General features: G+C 42.8%; 1 protein-coding gene across 5 annotated transcripts in view; it reads left to right on the top strand.

The window, feature by feature from the left end:
- LOC121068972 (transmembrane protease serine 11E-like) overlaps positions 1-25,993 on the top strand; it is a 44,782-nt gene extending 18,789 nt beyond the window's left edge. Inside the window, exons 1-16 of one of the 5 annotated variants that reach the window (XM_040554542.1) lie at positions 488-521; positions 650-784; positions 2,379-2,509; positions 3,710-3,827; positions 4,133-4,273; positions 4,887-5,018; positions 7,641-7,752; positions 15,061-15,184; positions 16,247-16,362; positions 18,118-18,185; positions 19,726-19,889; positions 20,871-20,909; positions 22,950-23,130; positions 23,359-23,624; positions 24,448-24,590; positions 24,989-25,993. In XM_040554542.1, the coding sequence (XP_040410476.1) occupies positions 7,660-7,752; positions 15,061-15,184; positions 16,247-16,362; positions 18,118-18,185; positions 19,726-19,889; positions 20,871-20,909; positions 22,950-23,130; positions 23,359-23,624; positions 24,448-24,590; positions 24,989-25,150 (1,356 nt within the window). In that variant the 5' untranslated portion in view covers positions 488-521; positions 650-784; positions 2,379-2,509; ... (2 more) ...; positions 4,887-5,018; positions 7,641-7,659 and the 3' untranslated portion in view covers positions 25,151-25,993. Of the gene's footprint in view, positions 1-457; positions 785-2,378; positions 2,510-3,709; positions 3,828-4,132; positions 4,274-4,886; positions 5,019-7,640; positions 7,753-15,060; positions 15,185-16,246; positions 16,363-18,117; positions 18,186-19,725; positions 19,890-20,870; positions 20,910-22,949; positions 23,131-23,358; positions 23,625-24,447; positions 24,591-24,988 lie in introns of those variants that run through there. The other 4 variants (XM_040554541.1, XM_040554544.1, XM_040554543.1 and 1 more) reach the window with 4 other exon arrangements.
- Positions 25,994-27,096: the final 1,103 nt, after the last annotated feature.

Genomic DNA, 27,096 nt, shown 5'->3' with positions numbered 1-27,096 from the left:
ACACGTGCTACCCCTTATTGTTTTTTGCTTTTTTTCTCCTTGATAAGAGAACTGTGCTTAAGTGATACACATGCCTTGTTGTCATAGGGTTTCTGTGTTTAGACACCTTCAAAAGAAAAAAGAAAAAGTAGCTTTGTGTCACATTTCTTCCAGCTTCAGTTCCCAGAGTTACTGTGGTTGAGTGTTACTTTGATTCTCATATTCAGAGTCTTTGTTTTTCGTGGACTTGACATCGTCAAGATGATCTGGTTTGAACACACTGTGTAGACAGAGTAAGCTAGAGAAGGCTGCAAAGTTGGACTGAAGACTGCAAGTTCCAAGCATGTTTTTGACTTGAATTAAGCAGACAATTAATAAAATAAACCCCGCAGCAAATCCTCTGGCAGCAATAATCAAACACAGCACTATAACAATCTTAACTGCTACAACGCTATCAAGAACAACTTCAAAAATGGGTGAAGGCTCTTGTATATTGAAAACTTCTCTTGTTTCCTGAAGTTTGGCAACTGATGCAATGAAAGGTACTCACTTAATAAAACTGGAGAAGAAATGGAAGGTTTAGTAGCTATTGTTCATCAGCTATTGTTTCTGTGGTCCTAGTACAAGATGTTGACAGCTTCCAGAAAACTGACTTGGCTTTGTTTTTCAGGAGCCTTGTTTCAAATAAGAATTTGGAGCTACTAGGATAGTTCATCACCTACTCTGCAAAGGCATTGCGTTCCCATGGCCTAACCCCTAGTCTGGGCAGAGGGACCTGAGTGTCGGTCAGTGTGCAAGGACCCAGGTACACTGCATTCCTTACTGCCATTTAGTGTAACCTTACTACATTTAGTGAAGGCCAACTTAGTCTATCCCTGCATGACCCACATCTTTAGAAGTTACCTGCTCCTAAACACCTGGTTTTAAGAATCACGCTCTAGAAGCCTTGTTTTGAGTCCTTTGTTAATTTTTTTTTGTGTGAGTATGCATATGTTCTCTTTGGAAATCCACTTGTACGGAGATGGACAAAGATAAGCTTTGTGTGTCACTTTGTGCAGCCTAGCGATTGGTGTTTGTAAAGAAGTGAATGTGACTGAATTCCAGTGATAGATGGGAAAGGAACGGTCAAATTTAGGTACAAGTCAAATTGTAAGGTGTTATGGGTGTGCACTGTGCTTTTTCCTCCTATAAATACTTTGAAAGAACTAAAAACATTTTCTTGCTTAATATTGATACTGTATTGGAAGATACTTGCCTGCAATCTTGAGGAAAAGCATAAGCTATGAAGTTTGGACCTGCATTTGTAACAAGTAACAACACAAGTTTGCAATGGAGTTCTGACCTTGTTATATAGGCCTGGGCTTTTCCCTTACAACTTGCATAGCCTGTAGGTCACCTTTCTTTGTTTTTTGACAAACTCCAAATGTGTTTGCAGATCACAACTGTGAGAGTTGTTGTACCCTGTCTTGGCGAATGGGCTCTCATAAACTTGTGGCTACAAAGGCAGGTAGAAGTATGAACATCTGTGTCAGATGCTGTACCAGGAGGTGATAGGATCAGCTAGACACTAGGAGCAGTGGTCTACAAACACTACACTCCAGGTTAGAGAGGGTATGTGGGATGTGGAGATTGTTCACAATTTTCTGGTTGAATCCTGAGCGTGTTGGAGGGATGCTGTCCCAAGCTGGGATCTGGGGACTGGTGCTGCGTGAGTAGAGCCTTAGACCCCTGATAAGAGTGGTAGTGAGTGTAGCATATTTTGCAATCTTATCTAAAGATTAATATGGCTCATGCACTACTATTTTTCAAGTGGAATTTTTCTGAAAGCAAGTTGAAATGACCTTTGTTTTCCAGAATCGTTGAAGATAATCCAGAGAATCATTTAGAATCAAATAGAAGCAGCTACTGTATGACATAATGTAGATCCTGGCTTTCTGGCAACTTAGGAAAACCATAGGAACAGTAACAAAACCACCACAGTCATTACAAGTAAGGGGCCTTTTTACAGGCTTTAAAATGGGAACAGTCTTGTTAGTGTCCTTGTTAGTACTTAAAAGAAAAATTAGATCGTCTAGTGAATGCAGAGAGTTTTAGGCCAATTAAACTTCTTAATTAACCGACCCTAAGAAAGAAGAGAAACCAAACCTTGCCCCGGAGTCTTCTTCAGCCTTTCCTTTCAAAAAGGCTTCTGGTGGCTGCCTGCCTCAGGAGAGGTATGTTTAGGACAGCAGCATTTCATCAGTACTGACTTTCTCATGAAGAAAGACCTGCTGTCCCAACAAAGGAGCAGAGTAATTTGTCAAGAATCTTTTGTAAATGCTAATATCTTCTCAGGAGTTTTCCGTCCTAACATTAATTTAGGATTGTTATGAATAAAGTGGTTTATGTTTCCTTGGCAGGAGTCTTGGAAACTGGATGCCTTTACAGGAGAAAAGGTGAAGACCATGCTTGGCTGATTGAACACTGATGAACCGACATCACCTTTGTCTCCAAATGTAAAAGAAAATGACATTTCCTGCCATGACTTCTAGTAAGTGTTGATTGCAGGCTTTGCCAGGCTTTGGAGACATGGTGCATATCTGAGCTTCTTTTCCAAAAAAGACACTGTCAATTTTTGCCTCTATGCAAGACAAGATGTGGTTGCTTTTGTGATACCACTTCAGGCTCTTTCAAATCAGAGGAACACCATTCAGCTTACTCAGAGGGGTCACAGGCCCTTTTTGGAGCTTAAGGGCTCTGTTCTCAAGGCCTTGTGTGCTATTGTGTGTCATCAATTTAACAGACCTGGTAACCTTTAGCCAAGAATTTTGTTGCTGCAAAATACAAGCTGGACCTGTAACCCAAGCTGAATGTACTCTTGAGTGCTGAGAAATGTGGTGGTTCTTCTCAAGCGATGGTTGCCATGCGTGCTTAACTGTCTAAGAGCAAAGACACAAATACATCCTTCCTGTGGCTACTGATCTAGCTAGGCAGGTCAGACCATGTTTTGCTCAGGAGGCAGATGGGGACAGGCTTTGATCCCCAACTGCCTGTTGTTCCATCAGAGGATTAACAATACTTTATGATTAAGAAAGAATGCCTGGCAGGTAAATGAACCAGAGACTCATGGAATAGTCAATGGAGGACACCTAGGGAAGATGAGAACAAAGCAGTCAGAGTACGGTGCTTCCTCAGAGTGGTTTCTAAACCTACAGTGGTTTGACTCAGGAAATCTGTGGATCACAAAGGTGTAATCATCATATTTAACATCTTTATGGGGATTTTTCTTCCAGAAAAGTGATTAAACCTTTTAAATGTGCAAAGTATTTGACATTTTACATATTTTGCAGCAAGGAGACCCATACCTTACCTGTATATCATATGACAGAGTATCTCCTTGTGCTCGTTTTAAACCTGCTGTTCTTATTTGAAGTCCCCTTAGAAGAAACAGTGAACAGTCTTTTCCTGTTTACTCTCACAATTCCACACATTACTCTCTAGATATCTGTTGCCTCTCTGTGCACCTTTTTCAGGTTGCAGAATCCTGGTGCCTTTAGACATCCCATGCACAGACACTCTTTGGTTCCTTTGGACAGTTGTGCTGCCTGTTTTGGGACATTTTACAGTTCCTCTCTATCTGCTTTGAGATAGGAAATGGACCAGAACTTCATGCAGTATTTAGGATACAGGCATAATGTGGATTCATTGTGATATGTGTGCCCCCTTTTTTGTTTCTCTGTTCTCTTTGCAGATAATTTCTATCATTTTTCTCTGGTTTTGATTGCTACTGAGTTGATATTCTCGTAGGAGTTTCTGCCTCAGTCTTATTCCTGAAAAGCGTAACCAGCTCAACACCTGTCATTTTGTAGGTAAGGCTAGGACTTGTTTTCTCTGTATGTGTCACTTTATACTTATCAGATTCTCATCTGTTTTATTAGTCTCTCAATGTTGTGAGATGCTTTTGGAGTTCATTGTGCTTAGTTTTTCTTTCTACTGCCACGAGTATGCAGTTATTGTGGGATGATTGTCACCTTGCTAATTATCTCTTTTTTTTTTTTTGCATACCATTTATGAATATAACGAATAGCAGAGATTCCTGTGAGTTTGTGAACTGGCTTCACTAAAAATCATTATCATTTTTCTTTTCTCTTTTAACTGTTTTTCCCATCTTAAGCCTTCATATCCCATGGGAGCTCAGCTTTTTTAAGAAGCCTTTGTAAGACAACATCCTGTTTAATTTCTGTAGGAAATACAAGTAGACAATATCAATCAGACTTGCCTCATGGACCAGCTGTTGACTTGCTCAGGAATTGAGGTAGGTTTTCAAGGCAGGACTTTGATTTACAAAAGCTATGATGGTTCTACCCCATATAACATATTTTATATGAATACTTGCTACTTTTATTACTTAGTTGCCTGTGCTAATTTGGTCACCTTGTAGATCACGCTACACTGTAAAGGGTTCCCCATGCTTGTTTTACAACTTTTTTTTTTTTTTTAAAGATTTCCCCTAGTTTTCTGGCAATAAAGTAGTGTTGGGTAAGAGGCTGCATACCATCATCAGTCACTTAATTTTTCCATCCTTCACCCTGGTTGAGTGCTATCTGTTCTTGGTTGTTTCTTGCTGTTAGCTTTTCCAACCAGTCTCTTCTGATACGTCATTTCTAAGAAAAATTATCTAGTTGGTTCTTGTGTGCCTCTGTCTAACAGTGTGTGTGCAGTTTATGCGCTTAATTTTATAATACTTCACACTTTTCAGCTTTTCTGAAAAAGGCTTTTTTTGTTCCCAATGTTTGTTTTAACCTTATGTTCACCTTTGGGCTTCCTGAAGGTTTTCATTTAATAAGCAGGATGCATTTATTCTGAGGCTAACGTGATGTCTTGAAATAGTTTTTATGTCTCCGGAAAACATGTATAATTCTTTTAAGGTTCTTCCTTTAGGTATGTGGATTTTACTGCAGTTATGTGGTCCCTGTCTTCAAAATTGAATGTGGCAGTAGCTGATTTTCTGGCTTTGGTCTCCCTGTAGAAATGTTGAAACAGGTGCTGATACTGTTCAGGTAGGTGGCAGAAATATTTTAAAGCAATTGTGTGTACTAGTCAGGTCTGAATCAAGAATTGCTTCCCATCTTGTGGGCTTCCTGGCTGTCTATTCCTGAAACAATTGCTCGCATCATGCAGAAAGCTGGTATTATCTGACTGACAGTGTAAAGATTTCACATTTTACTTGAGAGTAATTGGAAATAATTGTTAATAATTGTTCCCTGTCATTTTCATTATCTTCCTGCTACCACATTTCCTTTATGCCTGTTTGCACATGTCCTTGTTAAAGGTGAAGTATTCTGGGTCTGTGCCATCATTATCTTTTTTCAGATAATTCTGTGAAACATAGGAAGCGTTATTTTTGCTTTCTGTCTCTGCATTCTGTTCACATCAGACTTTTTTTTTAAACTTCTGTTTTGTTTGCTATTGATTTTTGTCATCTTCTGATGTATTCTTTACTTAAGAATGCAGTGTCTACCGTAGGATTCAGAACAATGCATCCCCTGTGCACCAGGCTGCTTTCTCCTACTTGTCAATTTAAAATTCCTGTATGATCTTCCTGTTGTGAAGTGCAGATGTTGTTTACCTGCTAATCTTTTTCTACTCTAGAGTCTTCCCCAGTCCCTGATGAATCTGCACCTCTCGTCCTTACTCTGTTGCTTTAGCCATGCATTGAGACTTTGCCTTCCCACCAGCCGTTATGGGGGTCCTAGTCTTTGGCATCCTACTTGGCATCCTGCCTTCTGCCTCCATAATCTCTCTCCTTCCCTTTCTTGTACTTAATACCCACATGGACCACAATGCCTGCCAACTGCCCAATATTTCCCGACTTGTCCAGGCTTCTCTTGAAGTTTCATGGCTGCACCAGCAGGCACATCAGTACACACTCTCTGCAATCGTGAGCCAAACCTGTTAAGTACCTGGTAACTGAATCACTGGTGGCTATTGCTTGTTCCTTCCTTCCAGCTGGAATTCCTGCTGCAAGGAAGCATTGTCTGTATGAGAACATACACCATCACCTTGTGCGGAGGGAGGACCGCTGGCCAGGATTATTACATCCCTCACCAGTTTGGTGCCTTCCTGCCATAAAACTAGGCCTGGAAAAGCTTTTCTGTGCTCTGAAAGCCTCTTCGGTTTAACCTTTCCACTTGAGCAGCAATGGGTTGTTTTGATTGCAGGTGAGACTATTCAGAGACTGCCATGAAGCCTCCATGTCATGTGTTCTTCCATCTGTGCCATGATAGTAAGCAGGAAGGGCTCCATCTCTGAGGATTGTGGGCTGCCTGAAATGAATACATATTCACACCACCTACAGCTACACCTGGGTCACGTAATCATGGGACACTTGATACTTTACCCTCAGAAATTTTCACCCTCTAGCTAGTTTCTGTCTGCATTTCTCTTGCACATCTAGACTGGCTCAATAGAAGTCTACTTTTATGGCATGGAAATGCAGCTTCCAGTTAAAATATTGAGATGTAATTACATGATGTATTATTAGTAACTGTATTTGTTGTCTTTCATAATAAATTATCCTGTGACCTGGACTGAACTGAAATTATGAGAAGCTGAGGTTTATCTTTAGACTATATTTCAGCCAAAAGAAGCTGCCGTTCCCAGGAAGGCTGTGTTCCTGTTAGCTGGCTATGGACTTGGTATAAGGTGAAAGGAAGAGCTCCAGCCACATAAGAAGTATTTGGAGCAGCATGTTTCTTGGCTGGTGATCCCTGAGTTATGGAGGGGTCAAATGAAGGATATTCAGGTGTTGGGGAAGAATCCCTACATGTTAGAAACTTCACTGCAAAGAGGCTATCTGCCACACACACACCTCTCTTGTTCTTATGTTCTGTCCCTTTTATTTGCCTTCTGGAACAAATCTATGCATAAGGCTATGTGGACATATATTTTTGAGTATGTTTACTGGAAATGAGAAAACGTAAAAATTGAAAAAAGGATTGAGAAAACATTGAGAAATACTACATTAGGGTAGTTTGGGCTTGTGATAATTGACTTCCAAATTAACTTGCCATAGCTAGCACAATGAGAAATGCTTATGTAGAAAACCTGAAAATATTTATATCACAAATGTTTGTGACCTAGAAGAATTTTTCCAGGACAGAAGTATCTGTGGCTAGGTGGTCACAATCAAAATTAACATCTAAGAAGTTAAGGAAGAATCACAAACTTGTCCCAGTAGTAACAGTTACACTTAAGTTCTTATCTGGCCAAATGGCACCTTTCAAGGAAGTTCAAGGGAGTTGAGGCACATGCCGCTGAACCTTCATCAACTTACGTCAGCTCCACCTCTAACCAGGGACTGAACACTGTCTCTCTAGAATATGCAAATTTTCTGTGTTGATCCTGCCCATAATTTCTGATTTGTTTTTAATTCTGCCAAAGAAGGAAATAAACTCTGCGTCCTTGCAAAATTTTCGTGGCTCTTCTGATTTGGGGTGTTGCAGGGTGTGTAGTTAATGCTCTGAAAAGGCTTTGGGATTCCTGGATGAAAGGTGTGATGAAAGAAGTGTACTGTTATTGTTTTAGGGGAGGAATCATGCTAGTGGGTAAGCCTCTGTCACTGAGACTTGCTGGACTTGTTTGTTCTGACTTGCCTATGACTCCTTTCTTTCCTAATTCAGGTGATAAAGCCTCAAGTCTATGCTGAGATGCTGCACAGTGTGTTTAGTAGTTCAGGACGGTGCATCTCCCAGACAGAAGAACATACTGCTGACCTCTCGTTGGTGTCCAGAGGTGAGTGCCACAGCCATCAGACTTGCTACTTGGTAGTTTGGGCAGCGTGGTTATATAATGTGTGGATTTATAGGGCAATTTCAGGGCTTTGACTGAGGCAGGGGTGGAGAATGAATGGCACTAGCTCTGAGCTTACATCTGATTTGAGCTGCCTTCTATGCATCAGTAATCCTTCTGATCCTTACCCTTTTCTCTTCACCCAAAATGCGTTTGTTTTCCAAGAATTCCTTGGCTTCTCTAACCGGGTGGTATGGGGATAAGCCAAGGTGGTCTGTGGCCACAGAGGGTTTTAGGGGGCAGGTGAGAGTCCTCTCTCTGTGTTCTAACTCTGATCTGCCTTTCTTGCTGCTGAAGTTAGTGTTGCAGTCACAATTGCTGAACTAGCAGCATGGTACGAGATGATAAGCAGGATAAAGTTATAAAAATATCTTCTTGTGCTCCTATTTATTTTAGTAGGCTTTGTATGCTGCCAGTGAAGTGTTAATCTGTGCAGAATCAGCTTGGAAACGCACCAAATCTGGTACCAAACCATTTCACCCACCCTACCTTGGAATGAAAAACAAGACATAAAAAAACATGGAGATTATAATTGCTTGTCTAGTATCTCACTTCTGGAGTAGATTTCCACCTATTAATGAGGGAGGAAGAGCAGGCAGGCAAAGCCTTTTTCAAAGGCTGGAAAGGAGAGACCTGCTATGTTCTGGGACCGATGAACTAACAGAATAAGGTACTAGTTTGTGATCAGCGTAGACGATGTTGTAGAAGCTGCTGAGCCTTGTTCTAAACCGTGTTCAGTGGCCAGGTACTTCATCTCCCGTACTCTGGAATGGTCTCTCACACCTTCACGCAAGTTGTCAAGTTCTTATGTTGTGAGTAGCCTTCCTAATTCTCCTAAAGCTTGTTACAGAACAGGGGAGTCTTTCCAAGATGTTTTCTGTGACAAACAACTGTGGAAAAACGTGTTATTAATCAAGGTTATTTCAGTTGTTGGCCCTAGTTATATCCCACAGGTTATTGAACTGGTATGGTAGGCCAGCAAAGAACTCACAACTACCAAAAAGCTGTATGCAAAATGGGTGAGAGAAAGGAACCAGAAGTGTTTTGTGCTGATTGCAAAGGTGATTAAATAATTGAGGAAGCCTTTGTGAACAGCATTCGAGCGTTCTGGACATTGTTAACTCAGACCTTATCAGTAATTTATCCCAAAGGCTGAATGCTGCGCTTGAATCTTGCTGCAAATCACAAGAGCAGTCTTGGAAGCTATTGTCTTTGCGTAGCTGAAGCGTGCTTCTGGGAAGCACTAAGGGCCTCGGTAGAGTTGTGGATAGTTAAGGGGAGGGGCTCAGTTAGTGTGTGGCAAATACATTAGTGATACTTTATCTGACTGCAGAGGGGTGGCATGCAGCACCTACTGTCTTTGTGGGATGTTTGAGGGTGTGGGGAGATCAGGCTGATTCAGCATGACGCATAGAAGAACACACACATTGTTTCCCTCAGCAGATCCCTTCAATATCTGGAAGTCTACCATTGTATCAGAACTGCTTTAGGAGATGTCAAACATTGAGTGAGTGACACTGGTAAGCAAGCACTAGCTGCTTTTATTTCAATGCCTGGAGTAGTAGGGGAATGTTGTCCCATCCTCTTAAAAGTGTGTGTTGTGGGTATGCCACAAGAGCAGAGGAGAAGGATGAGGTTGGTGTGATTGCTCATAGCAGAGGTGGGAATGGAATTAACGTGTCTTGCTTGCGTGGCCGTGTACTTTTGCTACTGGACTCCTGGGGTTAACTAGACATGCTCCAATTACTGCCATTCCCAAACATCCTGCCAAGGAAGAACGCTTCAGGGACATAGTTTCACATTGCACTCACCAGGCCAGCAGATTAGTTTGTTCAGTTGTCTTGTGAAAGGTCCCATTTCTGTGAAGAGTGATTGTGGGGCTATGCCTGAATCCTAGAATGGAAAACCGGGAGCGACTTTAAGCATAGAGAGACCCTCATCAGCGTGTTTGCAGGCCATGTTCTGCTCTTGGCTGTTCTGGGAGTATTGCAATGGCACTGAGCAGTGGTTGGACTGAAGTTGTTATAGGAAGAAAGCAGCAGATCAGATAGCAAAATTGAAGAGTTTGCATGTTTTCTTCTGCACAGAACTTGGCAAAACACTTCCAGTAAATACTACTAAAAACATGCCATGGTTCAGATCCATTTGAAAGCAGATATAGGTAAGGGGTGCTATGAGGGCTTAGCTTAAGAAGTCAGAAAAAGTCAAGGGCAGATTCCTAAAACAAAACAGGGAAGGGGTTCTCTGCTTACCTTTTCCTAGAACAGGGGTGGTAGTTTCAACTCCTTTCCCTGTCTGAACAGCCATTTTCCATTTGACAAAGATCAGTTTCCTGGTATCAGTGTTACCGAGGCTATTGGTAACACGCAGTAGCTCAACTAGAAGAGATGGAAAAGTTCAATATAGTGAATCAAATTCTGCCAGGCAGACCTGGGAGCTGGAATGAGTGTAGTAACCTTTTAGGGAGTTTGGTACAGAGTGAGAGAAGAGGGACAGCTTATCACCTGTGTATTGTGCTTGTCTTTACTTTTGGATAAATGTTCTAAATTGGAAGGTAAGGGGTTCATTTTGGGCTGATCAGAAATCCAACCAGAAATGCTATCAGTTCTCTGCTTGGTTTCATAAGGAAGACCAGACAATCTTGACTCCATTAAAATTTCAATACAATTCTTTCTGATGTGCCAATAACTATTAATGTAGCTTTATTTCTTCCTACGTTTCACTTATTTTTAAAATATCCTGCGTCAAGGCTTGACATATATGCATAAACACACCTTTGTGTGTAAAACGGCTATGTTTATATTGAATTAAGTTATTTCCAAAATAGTTTATTTGGATTATTTTTTTTTTGGCATGGAATAACTTTTTAGTCATTGAAATGCTTTCTTTGGCACGGAGCCAAGGTGTGTAAACCGAGACTAATAGTTCCCATTACCAGTCCAAAATGAACCATGATAGGAATTTCAGATGCTACAGTCACTGGATCATCTTGGGCTCCTTGGGAATTAAGCATGTTTTAAATGAGAACGTTGATTGCTGGAGGAGGTCTGATGTTCATTCGACGTCTTGCCAAGATAAGCAGGTTTGTACTGAACTAAAAGGTCTAGGGTTTGAAAGTTCTTGCTTATTTCCTGCAGACCAGAAGCTGCCAGATAGAGACTGTGAGGAGGTGGTTTTCAGAGCAGGGAGGACTCAGCCTTCCAGGTCTCCAAGTGGAGAGTGACTTGATTTCCTAAGGCTTACTTTTGAGGAACGAAGGTCATTCTCATCCTTTCACAAGGGTGGGTGCTCTGTTGGAGGATGAGTATATTGGTGTTACCTGAATTCCCCTGATAACCCTCCTGAGAGTGAAGTGTTGGTTACTGTAGTTTGGGCTGTAAAAAAAAATAAAAAATAATAATAACAATAATCAGCATGTGGTATAAGGAAAAGATTCATTTATAGGCTAAGGTAATCAGATAATCTCTGTCTCTGCATTCATCAGCACTGCAGAAGAATCAATGTTTCTCTGGCCAAGGGAGTGTTGCTGGGTGGAGCTGAGTTTTCTTGGTGAGTGAAGCGTGAAGACCATACAGAAACCTGATTGCTGAACAGGGGGATCCACCTCCACTGAGCTATTTAACTATAGAGATAGCTGTCCAAGGCTCAAGAATCCCTGTCAGGTGGTTATTCTGGTAAAGCATGACGATCCTGCACCTCCTGGCATGGTAGCAAAAAGGCTAGGGGAGTGAAGGAGCTAGTTGGAGATGGAACTTGCGTGATTATTACTGACTGAATAGAGTGGACGTAACCTGAACAAGAACTGTCATCTTAAACATCCTAGTTGGCCTCAGCAGAGTCAGGCTCAAAGCCAGACTTGCTTGTGAGTGCTTTTGTTTTTTGCATACAGTCCCTAACATAGTAGAGTCTAGGACTAGAATTCCTGGGCACTACTGGAAACACACGTTGCTCTAATACAAGTAGTACATGCTTGGTGTTGCCTACACTCAGGCTTTTCTTCAAAGAGTGATGGATAGCTACTCCTGGGACAAATAAGGCCACCTGTTCTTTTTTTTTTTTTTTCCCCCCCCCCCTCCCGGCCCTTCTGCACAGCTGATGATTAGCATGTCTGCTGTTGAAGTGGACCGAAAAGATGGGGGCTGCTGAGCTAGGTCCTGCACTTGGGCGACATAGCTGAAGGATGTATACTGGCAACTGTGCACTGTGGGAGGTGGTGAGACTTGGCCCTTCCACTGCACAAGAGATTTTTCTTGTCCCGGTACTCACCGTAGCCAGATGGAGGTCAAGAGCATCCTGCTAAAGAGAGGAAACTGGTTTGGGTTTGAAGAGGCAGACTTCAGTCTGTATATCCCATACACAGAGTAATAACCTGTATGGGTATAGAAATATAAGCAAGTGCTTCCTTAAAACTGTTTTCTTACTGATTTTAGTAAAAGGATGTATCAGAATTGAAGAAGGCTTTCTATTTTTCATCTTCAATGTTTTCATTTCCCCCAGCACTGTAGCAGTTAGAGTATCTGTTTCTCCTTCGCAAATCTCTGTGACCTCTAGAGAGCAGGCAGGTCTGAAATGTTGGGGAAGGGGGTCTGTGCTGGCAGGGTTTGATGTGTATCCAGTATTTGCATGAAAAAAAGAGACTGAAATTCCAGATAGTGCTCTGCCTGTCAGAGCACGAGTCCCATGGGCAGCAAGACATTCATTTTTCTAGTGTGACTCTTAAGCTTTTGAATCTTAATCGTAAGGCCCCATCTTGAGGAAATCTATATACAGGTCAAAAAAAGCATTGGTTAAGAAATAAGAATACTGTTGCCTCAGTCTCTGCAGAGTCAGCCATATGCTGTTGAAGCTGTGCTTCATGCTCTCTATGCCAAGAGCAGCGGAAGGACGTTGTGCCGATTGCTGTTTGAGTGGAAGCCCACTGGGATGGGAACAGCTGAAGCACAAGGAACCAGACTAGCCTGTCAGCAGGGCTTGGACTGGAGAACAAAAGCTCACCAGTGCAGAGAGCAAGGTTGGATGCCAAAGCAGCATCTTGAAAGCACAAGAGGTGACTAGGTGAGGAGGAGGCGTATTATTACCATAACAGCCAAGAGTCTTGCCACCCAGGGCACTGGCCATGAGGTAAGCTGCAGTCTCACCAGCTGGGTCTGAAAGACCATGAGCTGTGAGATGAGGATGAAACTGCAGGGAAACTGCAACGTGTTGAACTGAGGCAGGGCTATCCCAGAGGTATTTCATTTTCATCTGAATTTCTACATCTGTTACACCCTTGGTTTAGGGGGTGGCATATACAGTGAAGGTCTAGATGGCCTGAAGTCAAGGTCTTGGTGAAACCAGTTCAGTCCTAGTGACTGAATACTATAAGCCACTGCAACTTGTGGTTCCCAAAGAAAATAATCTTGACCAGCCTAGACAGGCTGCTCCCATCTGCTCTACAGTCGGCTTTGCAGAGACCTGCCATCAGGGAACTGAGATGGGCTAGTGGGGAGACAGCTAGACTTGCAGAAAAGCCTTGCAGAAAACACCACCGGCTGGAGAGCATAAAAACTTTCCTGCCTCCCTTCTTAAGCAATGGACTGGGATGCCTGCCAGCACTCACTAGATAAACCAAGGTTTTGGGTGACGAGATTAAACTGTGAGTTGCTTCCAACTGCCCTCTCATTTACTTAACACTCCCTCACTGTGTGCAGCCCCCTCAGCTGCTTCTTCTCTGTCTCTGTCCTTTCCCCCCCCCCCTCATTTTCCTGGTTTATGTTTCCTGTCATCTCTTCCTCATAGTTTTGCTCAACTTTCTTACCCTTGAGGCAGAGTGTATAAACCCACTCGCTCTCCCACTGCTTCACTATCTTTGATGTCATGGATTTGTGCATCACAGCTTTACCTTCACTGCTGGTCTGTCCCCTGAGCTCATCTTAGGCCACTGGCAGCCTTTGCTCTAATCCCACTCTGCTTGCTCATATCTATGTTCACTGTGCTGTCTTTCTTGCCGCCCCACAGCCAGAAAACCTGCAAAGCATCGCTCTCTCTGCCTACCTGCTGCTTCCTGCTCCTGTCTTCGCAAATGTTGTTCACAAACGATTGTGCCAAAGGCCTGAAAAGGGGGAGAACAGCATTTAGGATGTCTGGCACACAGCAAACGCAAACATGGTTTAATGGGCATAATGCAGAATGGTGACTAGTCAGCTGAGAGCCTCCACCCCAGAGCTGGCTGCTGCCATTTGTCACTCCAGGCGCCTTTGAGGGATTATCCCACATGTTCTTCTGACACCTTGTACTAAAGCCAGCCATGATGTAGAGACCTGGTGCGTGTCATGACAGCAGTTACTACATAGTGCCCTGTAGAATTACTAGGGATCTGAAATAATTGCACTTAAGGCTTTGCATCATCCTACAACAAAGCTACTGAGGATATGCGCAAAAATGTAGTTTTCCTAATGTTCTCTTGCCTAATGCTGTGCAAGAGGAAATAAATGGGAGGGAAAGGCTTACTGTGCATTTGTTCACGTGAGTTAGGCTCCCAACCCTCTCACGGGTCTGCTGTCTATAAGACTGGGTCTTCTTGCTGTGTGTTGACACGTTAGTAGCTATTTCTCTCCTCTCTGACAGGCTGTCTGGCAGAAGGCATGATGTTCTTACAATATATGCATGCTTTTGCTGCAAAGAAACCCAAACCCAGTAGAAGACCAGTAAATGTTACTACTCATACCAATGAAAAATAACTCAAAGCTGTGTGTTTTATAGCATCTCTGATAGCCTAGAGTGCAGAAGGTACCTCCTCAGTTATGAACTGTTACATTCAAGTTCAGTTTAAATACCTGTGGGCAGCCAGCTGCACTTGAAATCTGTGTAATACTTCTTGACGGGAAATTGTCTCTACTGACCATGCCTGCGCTACTTGAGGCTTTTCTCAGCTGTACATGTGAGGTAGTGGAGGCAAGCTGGAACACAGGAGATTCTGACTAAATACAAGGAAAAAAGCTTTTGCAATGAGGGTGGTCAGAGACTGCATAAGAATCCCTGAGAGATCTCTGACCTTGGAGATAGTGAACACTTGACAAAGGCTGGGGTAACCTGCTCTAGTGGAACATGGTCTGAGCATATCCAAACCCCTAGGGTTTGGAGGCCTTTCCAACCTACCTCATTCTGTGAGTTAGTGTCAGTGAGTTAAGCTGCACCAGATACAGTTTTGCTCAGGGTGTGTTATTGTGTTTCTAATAGTTGAATTTATCCATGTTTTCTTCTCCACTGCAGATATTGACTCGGATGGACACAGCAGTGAAGCGTATGGAGCCATGGAAGATAGCAGTCATCGTTGTGTCAGTAATAGCTGGTCTGGCCATTGTCATTGGCTTGATTACATATTTTTTATGCCATTGTAAGTGCATCACGTTGTTGTTGTTGTAACGAGACTTTTGAGGTATCTGTTGTGTTTCACTTGCTACTGTGGTCCTGCCTGGTGATTCAGGTGTGAAATTTACCCCAGGTATAGAATCTGCATGAGAACTTACTAGACCCTGTGAAAGTCCTGTATTGATTAGAAACCCCCCAAGAATACTTAAAATATTACTTACCTGAAGTGGGGATTTAAATTTTGTCTGTACTTCAGTTTGCCTTGCCCTGCTGTCTCCCCTGGTATCCACAGTTAACCAATTACTATGGTCTTGAGTGTAAACCAGAAGTGTCTCGTTAAGGCACTCAAGCTATGCATAGTAAGCTTGGTCTTGAACAGGGTTTTTGCAGAAACTGAACCTGGCATCTCTGGCTGAGGATATTCCAGAATGAGAAAGGACAGAGGTTTGGGCTTTCTGGAGTCCTGATTGCCAAGGATCTGGTTTCAGTGGTACTTGAATGATGCCACTCTATTCCCAGTTTCTGAAATACTGATGTGAGGGGTTTTGAAGTGTATTCCGGCTGGGACAGAGCTAGCTGTGTTGCTGTCTCAGGTCACTGAGAGTCAGTGAGGCCTTGGTTTATGTTAGGGTACTAGAAAGAGTAGTCTCAGAGCTGCAGCTTATTTTTGCAGTTAGCTTTTTGCTAACTCTGCATTATAGGGCCCTTCTCTGCCATTCACTTGAGAGCCAGATTTTAAACTTAACCCGAATGCTGAATGGGTGCAAACAGCTCTAGGCCACCTGTCTTTGTGGGGCAGGGACATGCCAGAAGGCATCTAAGCTGATTAGAAGAAGATGGTCCTCAGAAGTTTATTAGTGGATGTAATTTAAAGCTGCTTGGTGTAGTTGTCAGGGTGGAAGTGAGCCCCCAGCTGGTCCATGGAGCAACAAGGTGGCCTAGATCCCCCTTTCCTCATAGTGCTGCCCAGGGCTTGGTCACGGCCAAAGCCCGGAAGTGTTACTTGTGCCATGTTCTGTGTGGAGCTGTGTTTGTCTGAATTGTATTGAAGAAAATGAGCAACTTTTCCTTTTTCTTCCCTCTGCAGATCAGAACAGATATTACAATGCAGCTTTCCTTATCACCAACATCCAGTATGACACTCGGTACGAAAGGCAAACCACAGAAGAATTCAGATACCTGAGCCAAGAGATTGAAAACATGGTAAACTAAGATGTTTCTCTGTTACTGCCTGACCTATGGTGAAGAGTCCTTCATTTGTGTGATTGGAAATTAGACTCAGAGGTGATTGTGCCTCATGCTTATGTGGCTGGATTATACTGGGCTATTCCCAGGGCAAAGAGTAGGAGGATGAGGAAAGGAACGAGATTAAACACTGGAAAAGCTGACTCTGCCACTCACCTGTGTTTAGCAGGGTAGTTGAGACTATCCTGCCTGCTATTGCCAACAGAGAAACCAGCAATGACATTAAGTTTTAAATGCTTGAGAAAAAGGGTAGATTGCTTGGGTAGAAAAACTTTATTGGAAGATCAGCCTGTGTCCTGCATATTGCTCTCAGCATCGTGGTATCTGCATGCCTTGCAATTTTTTCTATGGTGAGAGTCTCTCCAGACTCTTTAAAGGTAGGTTGGTGGTGTTTTTGCTGCTTGGGGTAGATGGGGAAAAACAGCACAATGTGATCAAGGCTCAGATCATCACAGTGTTAAGTGTTTAGTTCTCTTGGAAATAATCAGGAATTAGATGCCTAACTCCTGCTGGGAACTTCATGGTTTTCCCACAGTTGCACAGGACTTGCATAGAGGGCAGTGAATGGCCCTGTGCACTCCCACCCCAAATCAGGTGGGGGTTGTAAATAGTTGTGGACATATTCAGTGCAGGGATAGCATCTGACTGATAGAGGATGTTCTGTGCTGGTTGCTGTACCCTAGCAGCTCCAGGGCTATTTCTTATTGAAGCCTAGAGCTGGGCAGTAAAATTGCAGTCCATTCCCATTAAATAAGGGGGCGTACTGTGGGAATCAGTAATTGAAAAAGTTCAACTGTCTAGCAGAGGAACAGTTTAACCTCAGCATGATTCAATGTCCCAGAGGGCATACAGTGTATAAACTAGAGCTGTGTGAGGCTGTTTGTCCAACACTCGCTACTGGCAGGGGGACTGTGTTGCTTGGCACTGATTGCCTTTTAACAAAGATGGAAGACAGAGTGGTACAGAAGAGAGACTAAAATTACTTCAAAGATGAACAAAGCACAGCACCGTGAGGAAGCTTTAAATGGAGAAAATAGCAAAAGTCCAGATAACTTATTTAAACCCGAAAGTTGGGACCGCATGCCTTTCTGGGTGCTGTTCAGTGTGTTGGTTCAGGGCAGATTCACTCTAGATTGTAGAATCATAGAGTCAATCGCTTTGTCCCCATTGCTTCCTGTTCTGTCACAGGACACCACTGAAAAGAATATGGCTCAGTCGTCTTTACAACCTTTCTAGTCATCTTCCAGTCATCTTTATATCCCCCCCAGTCATTTCTGGACTCTAGCATTCAACAGGGAGTGTTAAATTCCTTGTTGTTGTCTCTGCAGTCAGGAAGAAGGAATCATACAAGTACTTCTCCGCTCCACTGCAAGCTTGTCAGCAAGCTTTAAAACCTTGCTGTAGTGGCAAAGATGCCTTGTTGACTGTGTGCGAACAGATGGTAAGCACACATGCTGTCTGTTCCAGCAAGCCTGTAGTTGAAAAGGCACCCAGAGATCAGAAGAGACAGCAAAATTTGTCAAGACGGCAAGATTTGGCAAGTCAGCTGTTTATTTTGGTTCTGCAACCTCCAATGGAAATTTAGTAGTAACTTTGGTGTAGAGGTGGGGATCTGAAAGCAGCTTTTTGTGCTTTGGAGACTCATGAGACTCTTAGTTTGAGAAACGTGCACATATCACGGGTCTATTTTAACACATTATTTTCCTTTAACAGATGTCTACAGTATTTAAGAAGTCCATTCTAAGTCAAAGGTACATCAGATCCCATGTTATCAGTCTAAGGTAAGTAACGCGAAGGTCAGGAACAAACAGAAGTGTAATGAAGATCCTTTCTTCCTACCCCTTGGCAGTAGGGAATGTGCCTGGTTGATTTTGCTTGGTTTATGCCAGCTGGATGACTAAGTCTTGGCTGCTTGTTGCTCTCCATCAGGGTTCAAAACACTGGTGAGGACTTGATCTGCTTAGAAGTCAGCAAAGAAGAGAAAATTGGCCTTATACTTTGGCAAGTTGATTACCTGAACACCAGCTGTTCGTGGCTGTGATGCACTAAGTGAATTGTTAGGTGATCCCAGCCTTCACTGCTAGTTAAGGGCTTGAGAGATCCAGTCAGCTCTTTATTCCATATCGTTCTTCTGGTGGAAGTTCAGGCTGGTGTTTACTCCTCTGTGTGGTGTACACCAAGAGGTGACTGTTCTCCCTCCTCTTAGAAAAGAACTGAAGGAATAAATTCCACTGTGAGATGCCTGGATAGAGAGAGAAGAAAGGAGGCAAAAGGGACAAACAGATATGAAGATCCTGTGAGAGCTTTTAAGTCTTTCTTCTCTGTGCAATAGTTATGTGTTGCTCCCAGTGATAAGAACCATCACTTCCATCACACAATTTGGGTTTCATATAGTTAAATTTCTATAAGGCCTAAATCTGCTGTGGAATATCTTTTCCTTTATGGCAAAGAATGCCACACTTCCTGCAAATATTCTTTTCCACAGCACTTTGGGGATCGCTAGATGGTTGTTTCCTTAAGTTGTTCACATTTTTCTCTGCTACTGGTTTCTTCCACAAGCCTCCCATACTGTATATCAATTGAAATTACAGGATTTGGGAGCTAGACTTAAGCAATCCCTTAATGCCTTTTAGGCTGACCAAACAGTGCACTGCTTTTAAACTGTTTCACTAGAGTGAGTACACAGGAGAGTACCTTCTGTTGTGTAAATGTGCGCTGGTTCAGCTTAGCTGCATCTCTGCTCTCTTTGCCTCTAGGTTTCTGTTGATTTTCCTTTAGACTGTTAGTCTTAAGTATCATGCTTCGTAGTTTGTATTGATAATAAGTGATCATGCCTTGTTCTGATAACAAACTATTGAGATTTTTGTCTCTCGATCCAATGAAGCTAACTCGCCCATAAATGGACAAGTGACTTAAATGGAAAGAAATGCCAGAAGACCTTTTAAATTTCTGTGGATCTGAGCTAGGTCTTATAAATGGATGTTAGGAATGGCTTGTTAGGTATCTGTGGAATGGTTTTAACTCTCGTACTGTTTCTACTGCTGTGTTCTGTTGATGGAGCTGCATAGAGACTAAGGGCAGTATTCCTTCCTCTCCTTGCAGAAGATTCCCTCTGATTGTTGTTATAGCATGAACCAGGCCTTTTGCTGTCTGCTGACGTGTGTCGTCATCTTCCTTTGCTTGTGCACAGCTATGCTATTCGTTCTACACATCTGTGCAGACCAAACCTGTTCTTGTATAAGGAAGGCAGACAGTGCAAGCAGGACTAAGAGGCTTAGTGGGCAAAGAGAATGACACCACTTTGTTTATGTTGGTTTGCAGCCCAGATCCTGGCGGAGTGCTTGTATCTGTTGCTCTGGTATTTAAATTTGCCTCAGCTGATAGTACGGCAACAAGCTGGAGTCGTGTCAACAGTGTGTTACGCAGAAGGCTGAAAACAAGCTCAACGTCATTGAATATTGACCAGTCTACTATAACTGTCACAGGCAAGTGCCTTAGGTTTGTGTTTTTAGTGTGGAATTTGTTTCTCATACTTTGCTGTTTTCAGTGTAATGAGCTTCACTTTACTACACAAATACGTGCAATTGCTGTTTTCTTCTTTTCCCTTCTCAAAATTGTCTTAGTGGCTGACAGCCCAGGAACTTGAAAGTAGTAGTAGCATGAAGAGAGCTAAAGCAGACTGACACCCGTTTTAATGAGTGTGAGCTCTGCTCTGTGTGTCAGAAGTTGTGTGTGTGACCTAGCTCTGAATGTGATTGGCCAACCTAATCCATCAAAAAAGAGGCCCAACTTTGCGATCTGGGTTCACAGATTACTCTGCTAAGATGCGCAGTGAATTGGTGAGGAACCTGTATCACAAGGTACTTAAATGTGGAGTCCTCAAGCTCTTAAAAATAAAAATAAAAGTCTGAGATGGTTCCCTTCTCCATCATCTGCCATTTCCTTTGCTTATTTCACAGGTCGCTGTAGCAAGTGTTCATAACCAAACCCTATGGTTCCCTGGGCAGTCAGTAATCCTCTCCCATGAATCTGTCATTGGTTACTACCAGAACCTGGCAGAGGGAGTTTTTGTAGGGAAGAAATCAGTAATGTTACAGTCAATCTCAGCACTGAGGATTTGTGACCACCTTGCCTTACTAAATGTGAACCTACGCATACAGGTTTGTGTATCAAGCATAGCCCCCAGCACATGTAGATGTTACTTGGACCTATTTAGTCATCTGCTGCTTTTTTAAACTTTGAGCTAAGGCACAAAAGATGCATCCTTTGGCCTTGCGCTTTCGGTGAGGATCGTAAGCTTAACTGAACCTCTTCAATAGAGCAAATTACTTATTTTGCCATAGTGTCACTACAAGCAGCAAGGCAAACCATTTCATATGTTTACTAGGTAGAGAGAGGAGGCAGTCTGTCCTAGATCACATAGCAATATGAGGCATGCTTACTATATTGTTTGTTTTTCATTTCAGAGTTGAATGAGGACAAGGGAGATACCCTTTTAAACAACTGTAAGTACAAATGCTTTACGGAAATCATCAAGGGACATGGTGCTTACATGTTCAGTGTTTACATGCTTTTTATACCTGAGATACAAGTTGAAAAATAACTTCTTAAAGCTATTAGGATAGTAGATAATTCACGAGCCAGGTAAGACTTGAGTCTTGCTGGCTCTAGAGTATCTGCAGAGTTAGACATTCCAACTTGGTGGTGGTGGGAAGCACTTGCATTAGCGTTGACTGTGTGAAGTAGATGAGTTGCTGTCAGTGAGTTTTGCATGAGGACTGCAGTTGCTATGAGCTGAGAATTGAGCTGGATGGGAGACTGCCACTTGCTAAAACAAGCAAGACAGGAAAAACCCAGCATTACAGCGTTGTCCAGGTTGCATCTTCCAAGCATACCATACATGGAGTCTTAAAGAAAGCCCTAGCTTTTAAGCAATTTCTGAAAGTGATCATGCCGGATCCTTTCCTCTAGAAGACAATCTGCTGCCTGCAGAGCCCCTGTTCAGTCCTTTGCTTCATTGTACATGCATGTACATTCCTGTCTCTGCCCTGAGCTGTTAAGCCATTGTCCCTACAGGCTATAGCAGCTAATGGCATCCTGCTGGCAAAGACAAATAGCTCTTAGACTGCTCACGAATTCATCTTTCCTTTCTTCTCTTGCCACTTTGCTTGTCTAGCAGTATTTGTCTGTAAGAGAAGGATTGTTGTCTTATACCCTGCACAGAGGTCATGTCCATGGCCTTGCAGGAGCCAGAGGTGGTGCCAGAGTAGTGCCAAACACAGGGCTGGAAGTGAGCTATCTGTGGAAATGAGCGATCTGGTCAGCTGTCACCATGTCTAGCAGCTGCGTGTCCTCACTCCTTCCAATACATCCTCCATCTCGCCCTCTCCTCCCTGTGAAAGTTTGGCAATAGATGTTCTTAAGGCTCAGGAGCTAAAAGCTTGCGGTCTTCAGGGAAAGGCCAGAGGATGGGAGAGGGAGAAAACCTGTTCACAGCGAGAACAAGGCAGTGACACAGCCCTGAAGAAGGGAAGGATTGTTTGGATTTGACTTTTTTTGGCTGAGTGATATATGACTGTGCTGTTGGCACAGTGGCTGTAAGTAAATCGTTGGAGGAAGATGATTTTTTTTTTTTCTGTTGTTGTCAAAGCTGAACTGCGGGTGACCTGACAAAATCCTTTTCTTATTTCCTTGGTTTATGGGTGGTTGTTTTTTTGTTGCTGAACTTCTCTAGCAATTCTGTGACACTTAAATCTATACTGATTGTGTTGTTATTTCCTTTGCTATGCAGGTGGGGTTTTACGAATAATGAAATATTGCCCCCAGCGTTTGAGTTCACAAGTGATGCGTAGTGTCTGTCTTCTGCATATTTTGGTGTCGGTGTGTGTATTGAAGCTTAAAGCTGTCCTGGTCTGGCAGTTGTTTATATAGGGATTCATCAGTATTTTCTCACTCAGTTTTTAAGTGTTTTTGGTGTTCTTTAATGTACAATAACAAGAGAGGGATAGCCTCTTTAGATGAAACTCAGATGTCATTGTTATAAAAGCTAATGGTTAATTACCAGTGCATGTGTATGTCTTTGTGCCTAATAACGTGTGTGGGTGTGGGCCTGTATGCACATACATGCCAACAAGCATATCCCTCTGTACAACTCTAGACAAATAAGAAACAAAGTGAGGTTCACAGAGAGGCAGTATTTTTTAGTTAGGCAAACAGTTACAGCTGGAGAAAATAGTCTCTCTGACATATAGCCTTCGTGGAAGTTCACATGGCCTTGTGTCTGACAACTGGTTTAATGAAGTGGTAGTTTTTCTACCAACCTTCATTTAACCCCATACCTATCCCGAGATGCTTGTGACCACAGAACCTGGCTTCCCTGCTATTGAAGGCACTGTTTTAGGTGAGGGTTGTCTCTTAACATCCCTTCCCTCTTGTTCCTGTGTCAGCAGCCACATGGGCCTGCCCAAAGCAAGACCCTGTTGTCCATCAATCAGCTAAACCAGAGCTGCCTTTTTTTTTCCTTTTTTTTTTTTTCTTTCTGGCAGTCTGTGGAATACGAAGGGATACATTCTCCTTCTCAGGAGTGGAAAGAATAATTGGCGGGCAGCGTGCACAGGATGGGGAATGGCCATGGCAGGCTAGTATTCAGCTCGATGGGACCCATCGCTGTGGTGCATCGGTGATCAGTAATACATGGCTAGTGACTGCAGCCCACTGCTTTAGAGGGTAAGTCATCAGCACCTTTCTGATCCTATAGGCCCTATGACTTCTGAGTGCTCTGACAGGTCTTCTCTGATCTTTCAAGGCCCACTAACGTCTATACCTGCTGAAAGATACCTGTTTCTTCTTTGTTCCTTGGACAAACCTGGCCACATTACATTTTGGTTAAATGGAAAGCTGTGTTCTTGTTAGGATCTTCTGTATGGCTGAGACCTAGTCTCAAATGTCTTTCAGAGCAAAAGAGCCTCGGAGGTGGACAGCCAGCTTTGGAATTTTGCTGAGACCTCCGAAACAGAAAAAATACGTACGAAGAATTATCGTTCATGAAAAATACAGTGAATTTCTCCTCGATCACGAGTATGATGTGGCTGTTGTGGAACTTGCCTCCCCAATTGAGTTCACGAATGATGTACACAGTGTCTGTCTTCCTGAAGCATCTCATGTATTCCGGGATAATGCTTCTTGTTTTGTCACAGGCTGGGGAGCTTTGGAGAACGATGGTGAGTGTCTGTTGTCTTCTTGTGCTGTCACACGTGTATCTGACAAGGCTGATGTTAGTTTTATGGTTTTTGTTTGTTTTGGATTTCTGAGACTTTGTGTTTAATAAGTGAATTTGCTAACAGTGCACTGGTGGACTTGGCTTGCTTTTTTGTTGTTGCTTTTGAGTGGTGGCTTGGAATAAGGAAAAAAGCAGCAGGTTAGCCTTATAGGAAAAAGAGCAGCTTTTTTTGTTGCTGCATGTATTGTGATGGTTGAAGGTGCTCAGTTTTTCATTCTTACTTGCCCAGTGTTCTGGGTTTAGCTCTGACATGAATTTTTACCTTTCAGCTTTGTCTGTCATACTAGTTGATGAAACCTTGTGATAGATCTCTCTCTTTGGTGCTAATTCAGGCTTCAGTTCATCAAATAACTTGAATGAGCTTCTGAACGATTGAGCTATAAGCTGTGTTTTATGGTAGATTCTTGGGGTGATTGTCTGGAGTTGCATTGCAGTTAACCAAATGGGTCTTTCCATGGACATCAAGGACACACCTTGTAGCCAACAGTTGAATTGAACACTGAAACGTGTACAAAAATCTCTTTTCCCGTTATGTGAAACAGCATCTGGTGAGGATGAAAGATGGAGAAGGGTCATGCTTGGGATGAGCGAGTGAAGGACTTCAGGGGAAATAATAACTTTCTTCTTCTTTAGACATTGTCTGAGTAGCTCCCTTTGCTGCCTGCAACGGCAGGAAAGCTATAGAAAAACCTGACTACTAATCCTTGTGTGTGTTTTAGGTTGCATACACTGTCTGCAAATTCTAATACCACTTTTCCTTCTAGGCTATAGTGTTAATCAACTTCGACAAGCAGAAGTGAAAATTATAAGCACTAGAATTTGCAATAGGAGGGAAGTGTATGGTGGAGCAGTAACACCTGGAATGTTGTGTGCTGGATACTTAGAGGGACAGGTGGATGCTTGCCAGGTAAGCCTTGTCTTAAGTAATAGTAGAAAGGAAGGACATGGGGTGGGAAGTGATGTTTCCTAGAAATAAGAAATAATCAAGATCCTCCAAAGCATGTTTTTTGTTTATGGGGTTCAAGGTCTTTACAGATGTAAATTAAGAACTTCATTGCTCCTGGGCTGCGGTCTGCACTTACGTGTTTAGCTTTTATATATAATGAAGATGTGAGGGTGTAGAATGGGATAGACTATTAGATACTGGCTGTCAGCTTCCGTCTTCTCAAGAAGTCATGCGGAGGTTAAACATAGCTGTGGTCTGGAGACAAACATCTGTCAGTTGTAACAGAACAATGTGATGCTCACTTCATTAGTGAACACTGTTTTCTTTATGTTCCTGCCTACTGATGTTTTTCTCCTTAGGGTGACTCTGGTGGGCCACTGGTGCATGCAAACTCCAGAGGAATCTGGTATCTCGTGGGAATAGTGAGCTGGGGAGATGACTGTGGCAAGCCAAATAAACCAGGAGTATACACACGAGTGACTTATTATCGAGACTGGATCGCTTCCCAAACGGGCATCTGAAACCTGCAGTGACTTAAGTTTTGTGGGCTGTGTGTAAGGCTGTTCCTCTGACACATTCTGCTCTGTGGTTACCCTCTAAACAGCTGCTGGCTTGGCTTGTGGTGATATATCAAGTGCCAGCAAGCTCAGAGTAGTCTAGGACTTGAAATTGGTTTGGCCTACCTCCAGAAAGGAACGGACTCAATTCATGTGACAGAGCTGTTTGTTCACAAAGTATTCTGTCAAAGGGGCAAAGGCTTTGGTTTATGTGCAACATGCTGACCCTCTTCTTTGTGTCCAAATGTCTTGGCCACCACTTTTGTAACCAGGCAAAGCATCTGAGCCTAAACAATTATTTATCAGCATCCAAGAGAATTCATAACTAAAATATTGCCCATCTGTTTGCTGCATGTTCCCAAGGCCCTTCCTATCTGTAGACCAGCTGTAACTGAGCCTGTGACTCCAAGGCTGCTGCGCTTCTGAATACTCCTTGAGCTCTTTTCCTGCAATGTTCCAGGGAGCATACTGTAATAATGAACAGAAGATGGCTTAGAGATATTCCAGTTCCTAGTATCATGTCAGCTACCTAGGTGAATTGAGAAGTTTTCTTTGCTGTGTTGTCCTGAAGAAGTGATTGTTGAGAGACATCAACTTCTGTCCACGTTCTCTGAACAAGTGTGTCCACGCTTTGTATGAACTGTACCTACCACAGCATTTGCCATGAGTGATTGCTGGATTTGAGACTGAAAACCACTTTGTATTCATGCCATTCTGTTGCCATATCAGAATATTTGGCTGAATTAATTTCCATTTTAAAACTTTCCAGATTGTATTGTTTTTAATAAAAGTCCTTGGCTTTTTGTGTAGGATGGAGCTTTGTAACAATCTTGGTATGACCGTTGCCAAAAACAATCTTCAAAAACTGCTTGTTCTCACAAATGGTGTTCTCAGGTCTTTTTAAGTTAACCTATATATCTTCAACTGCATCCTGGGGGGTGAAAAAAAACACATCATCATTGTCATGGTGGAAATGCGTGTCTGCTTCAGAACAGAGAACTTCAGACTGACCCAGAAATCCATGTAAAGATCTTTCCCCTGTCAGGAGTTAAGAGGTGCCCGTGTCTTGTTGCTAGTCCATAGCTAGCCCATCTGATCTCACAAACTTTCTACTTTCTTTGCCTTTGTTTTCAGGAGCCCATGTTTCCCAAACTCGTACACCCCAGCAGTGGAACATGCCTATCCCTGGTGAGGATGCTTTCCTTAACATGTTTGCAGACTCTTTCCAACGCCGTGTCGTTGCTCATTCTGACAACGCTGAATGGTGTGGTCTTAATTGTTAGATATATGAGCCACTCGCTCTTTTTCCTTGGTGGTCAGAAGAGAAAGAACTTGTCAAAGGAAATACCAGCCACACTGCTGAGACCCGGAGCTGATCCAGTGTAGCAAACAGGCAGGAATTTTATGCCAGGCTAGAAAAGGTGAGCAAAGCAGGAGGCTTTCAGCATCCTCACAGTTAGACCATTTGGGGAAAGACTGATTATAGTCTTAGGATCAAAGTGTTGTCCAAACTGAGTACAAGTCTGTTAATATCATCAGTGGTAGTTCAGGGGTAATGCAGCTTGCTGCAAACCCTACCCAGCAGAGCATCAAGTTAACAGAAGTATTTTTATTGCACATCCTATGATTTAGGTGCCTGCAAGTGCAGCGAACCATGCTTTGCTGGATCTTCACTGGAGCTATGGGGTGTCTGGATGACCAGAAAAGGTTTGCATGAAGAACAAGGGTCTGAAGCTGTTATTCTACTTCTGTGAACATCATGAAGGCCTGGTGTTTAAAATGTGCTCTCAGGGAACTTTTCTTGTGGAATACTGTGAGCTCCAGAAACAAAACCTTAGTGGTTTAAGTTTTAGGTAGGGAATAAAAAGTATTAAGCTGGTTCCATAGGTCTGAGCCTGACAAATCTCACT

The sequence above is a fragment of the Cygnus olor genome, chromosome 4, assembly GCF_009769625.2.
Source record: "Cygnus olor isolate bCygOlo1 chromosome 4, bCygOlo1.pri.v2, whole genome shotgun sequence".
Taxonomy (NCBI): Eukaryota; Metazoa; Chordata; class Aves; order Anseriformes; family Anatidae; genus Cygnus; species Cygnus olor.
Note: the sequence above shows the minus strand (reverse complement) of the source record. Positions and strands in the feature narration are given on the sequence as shown.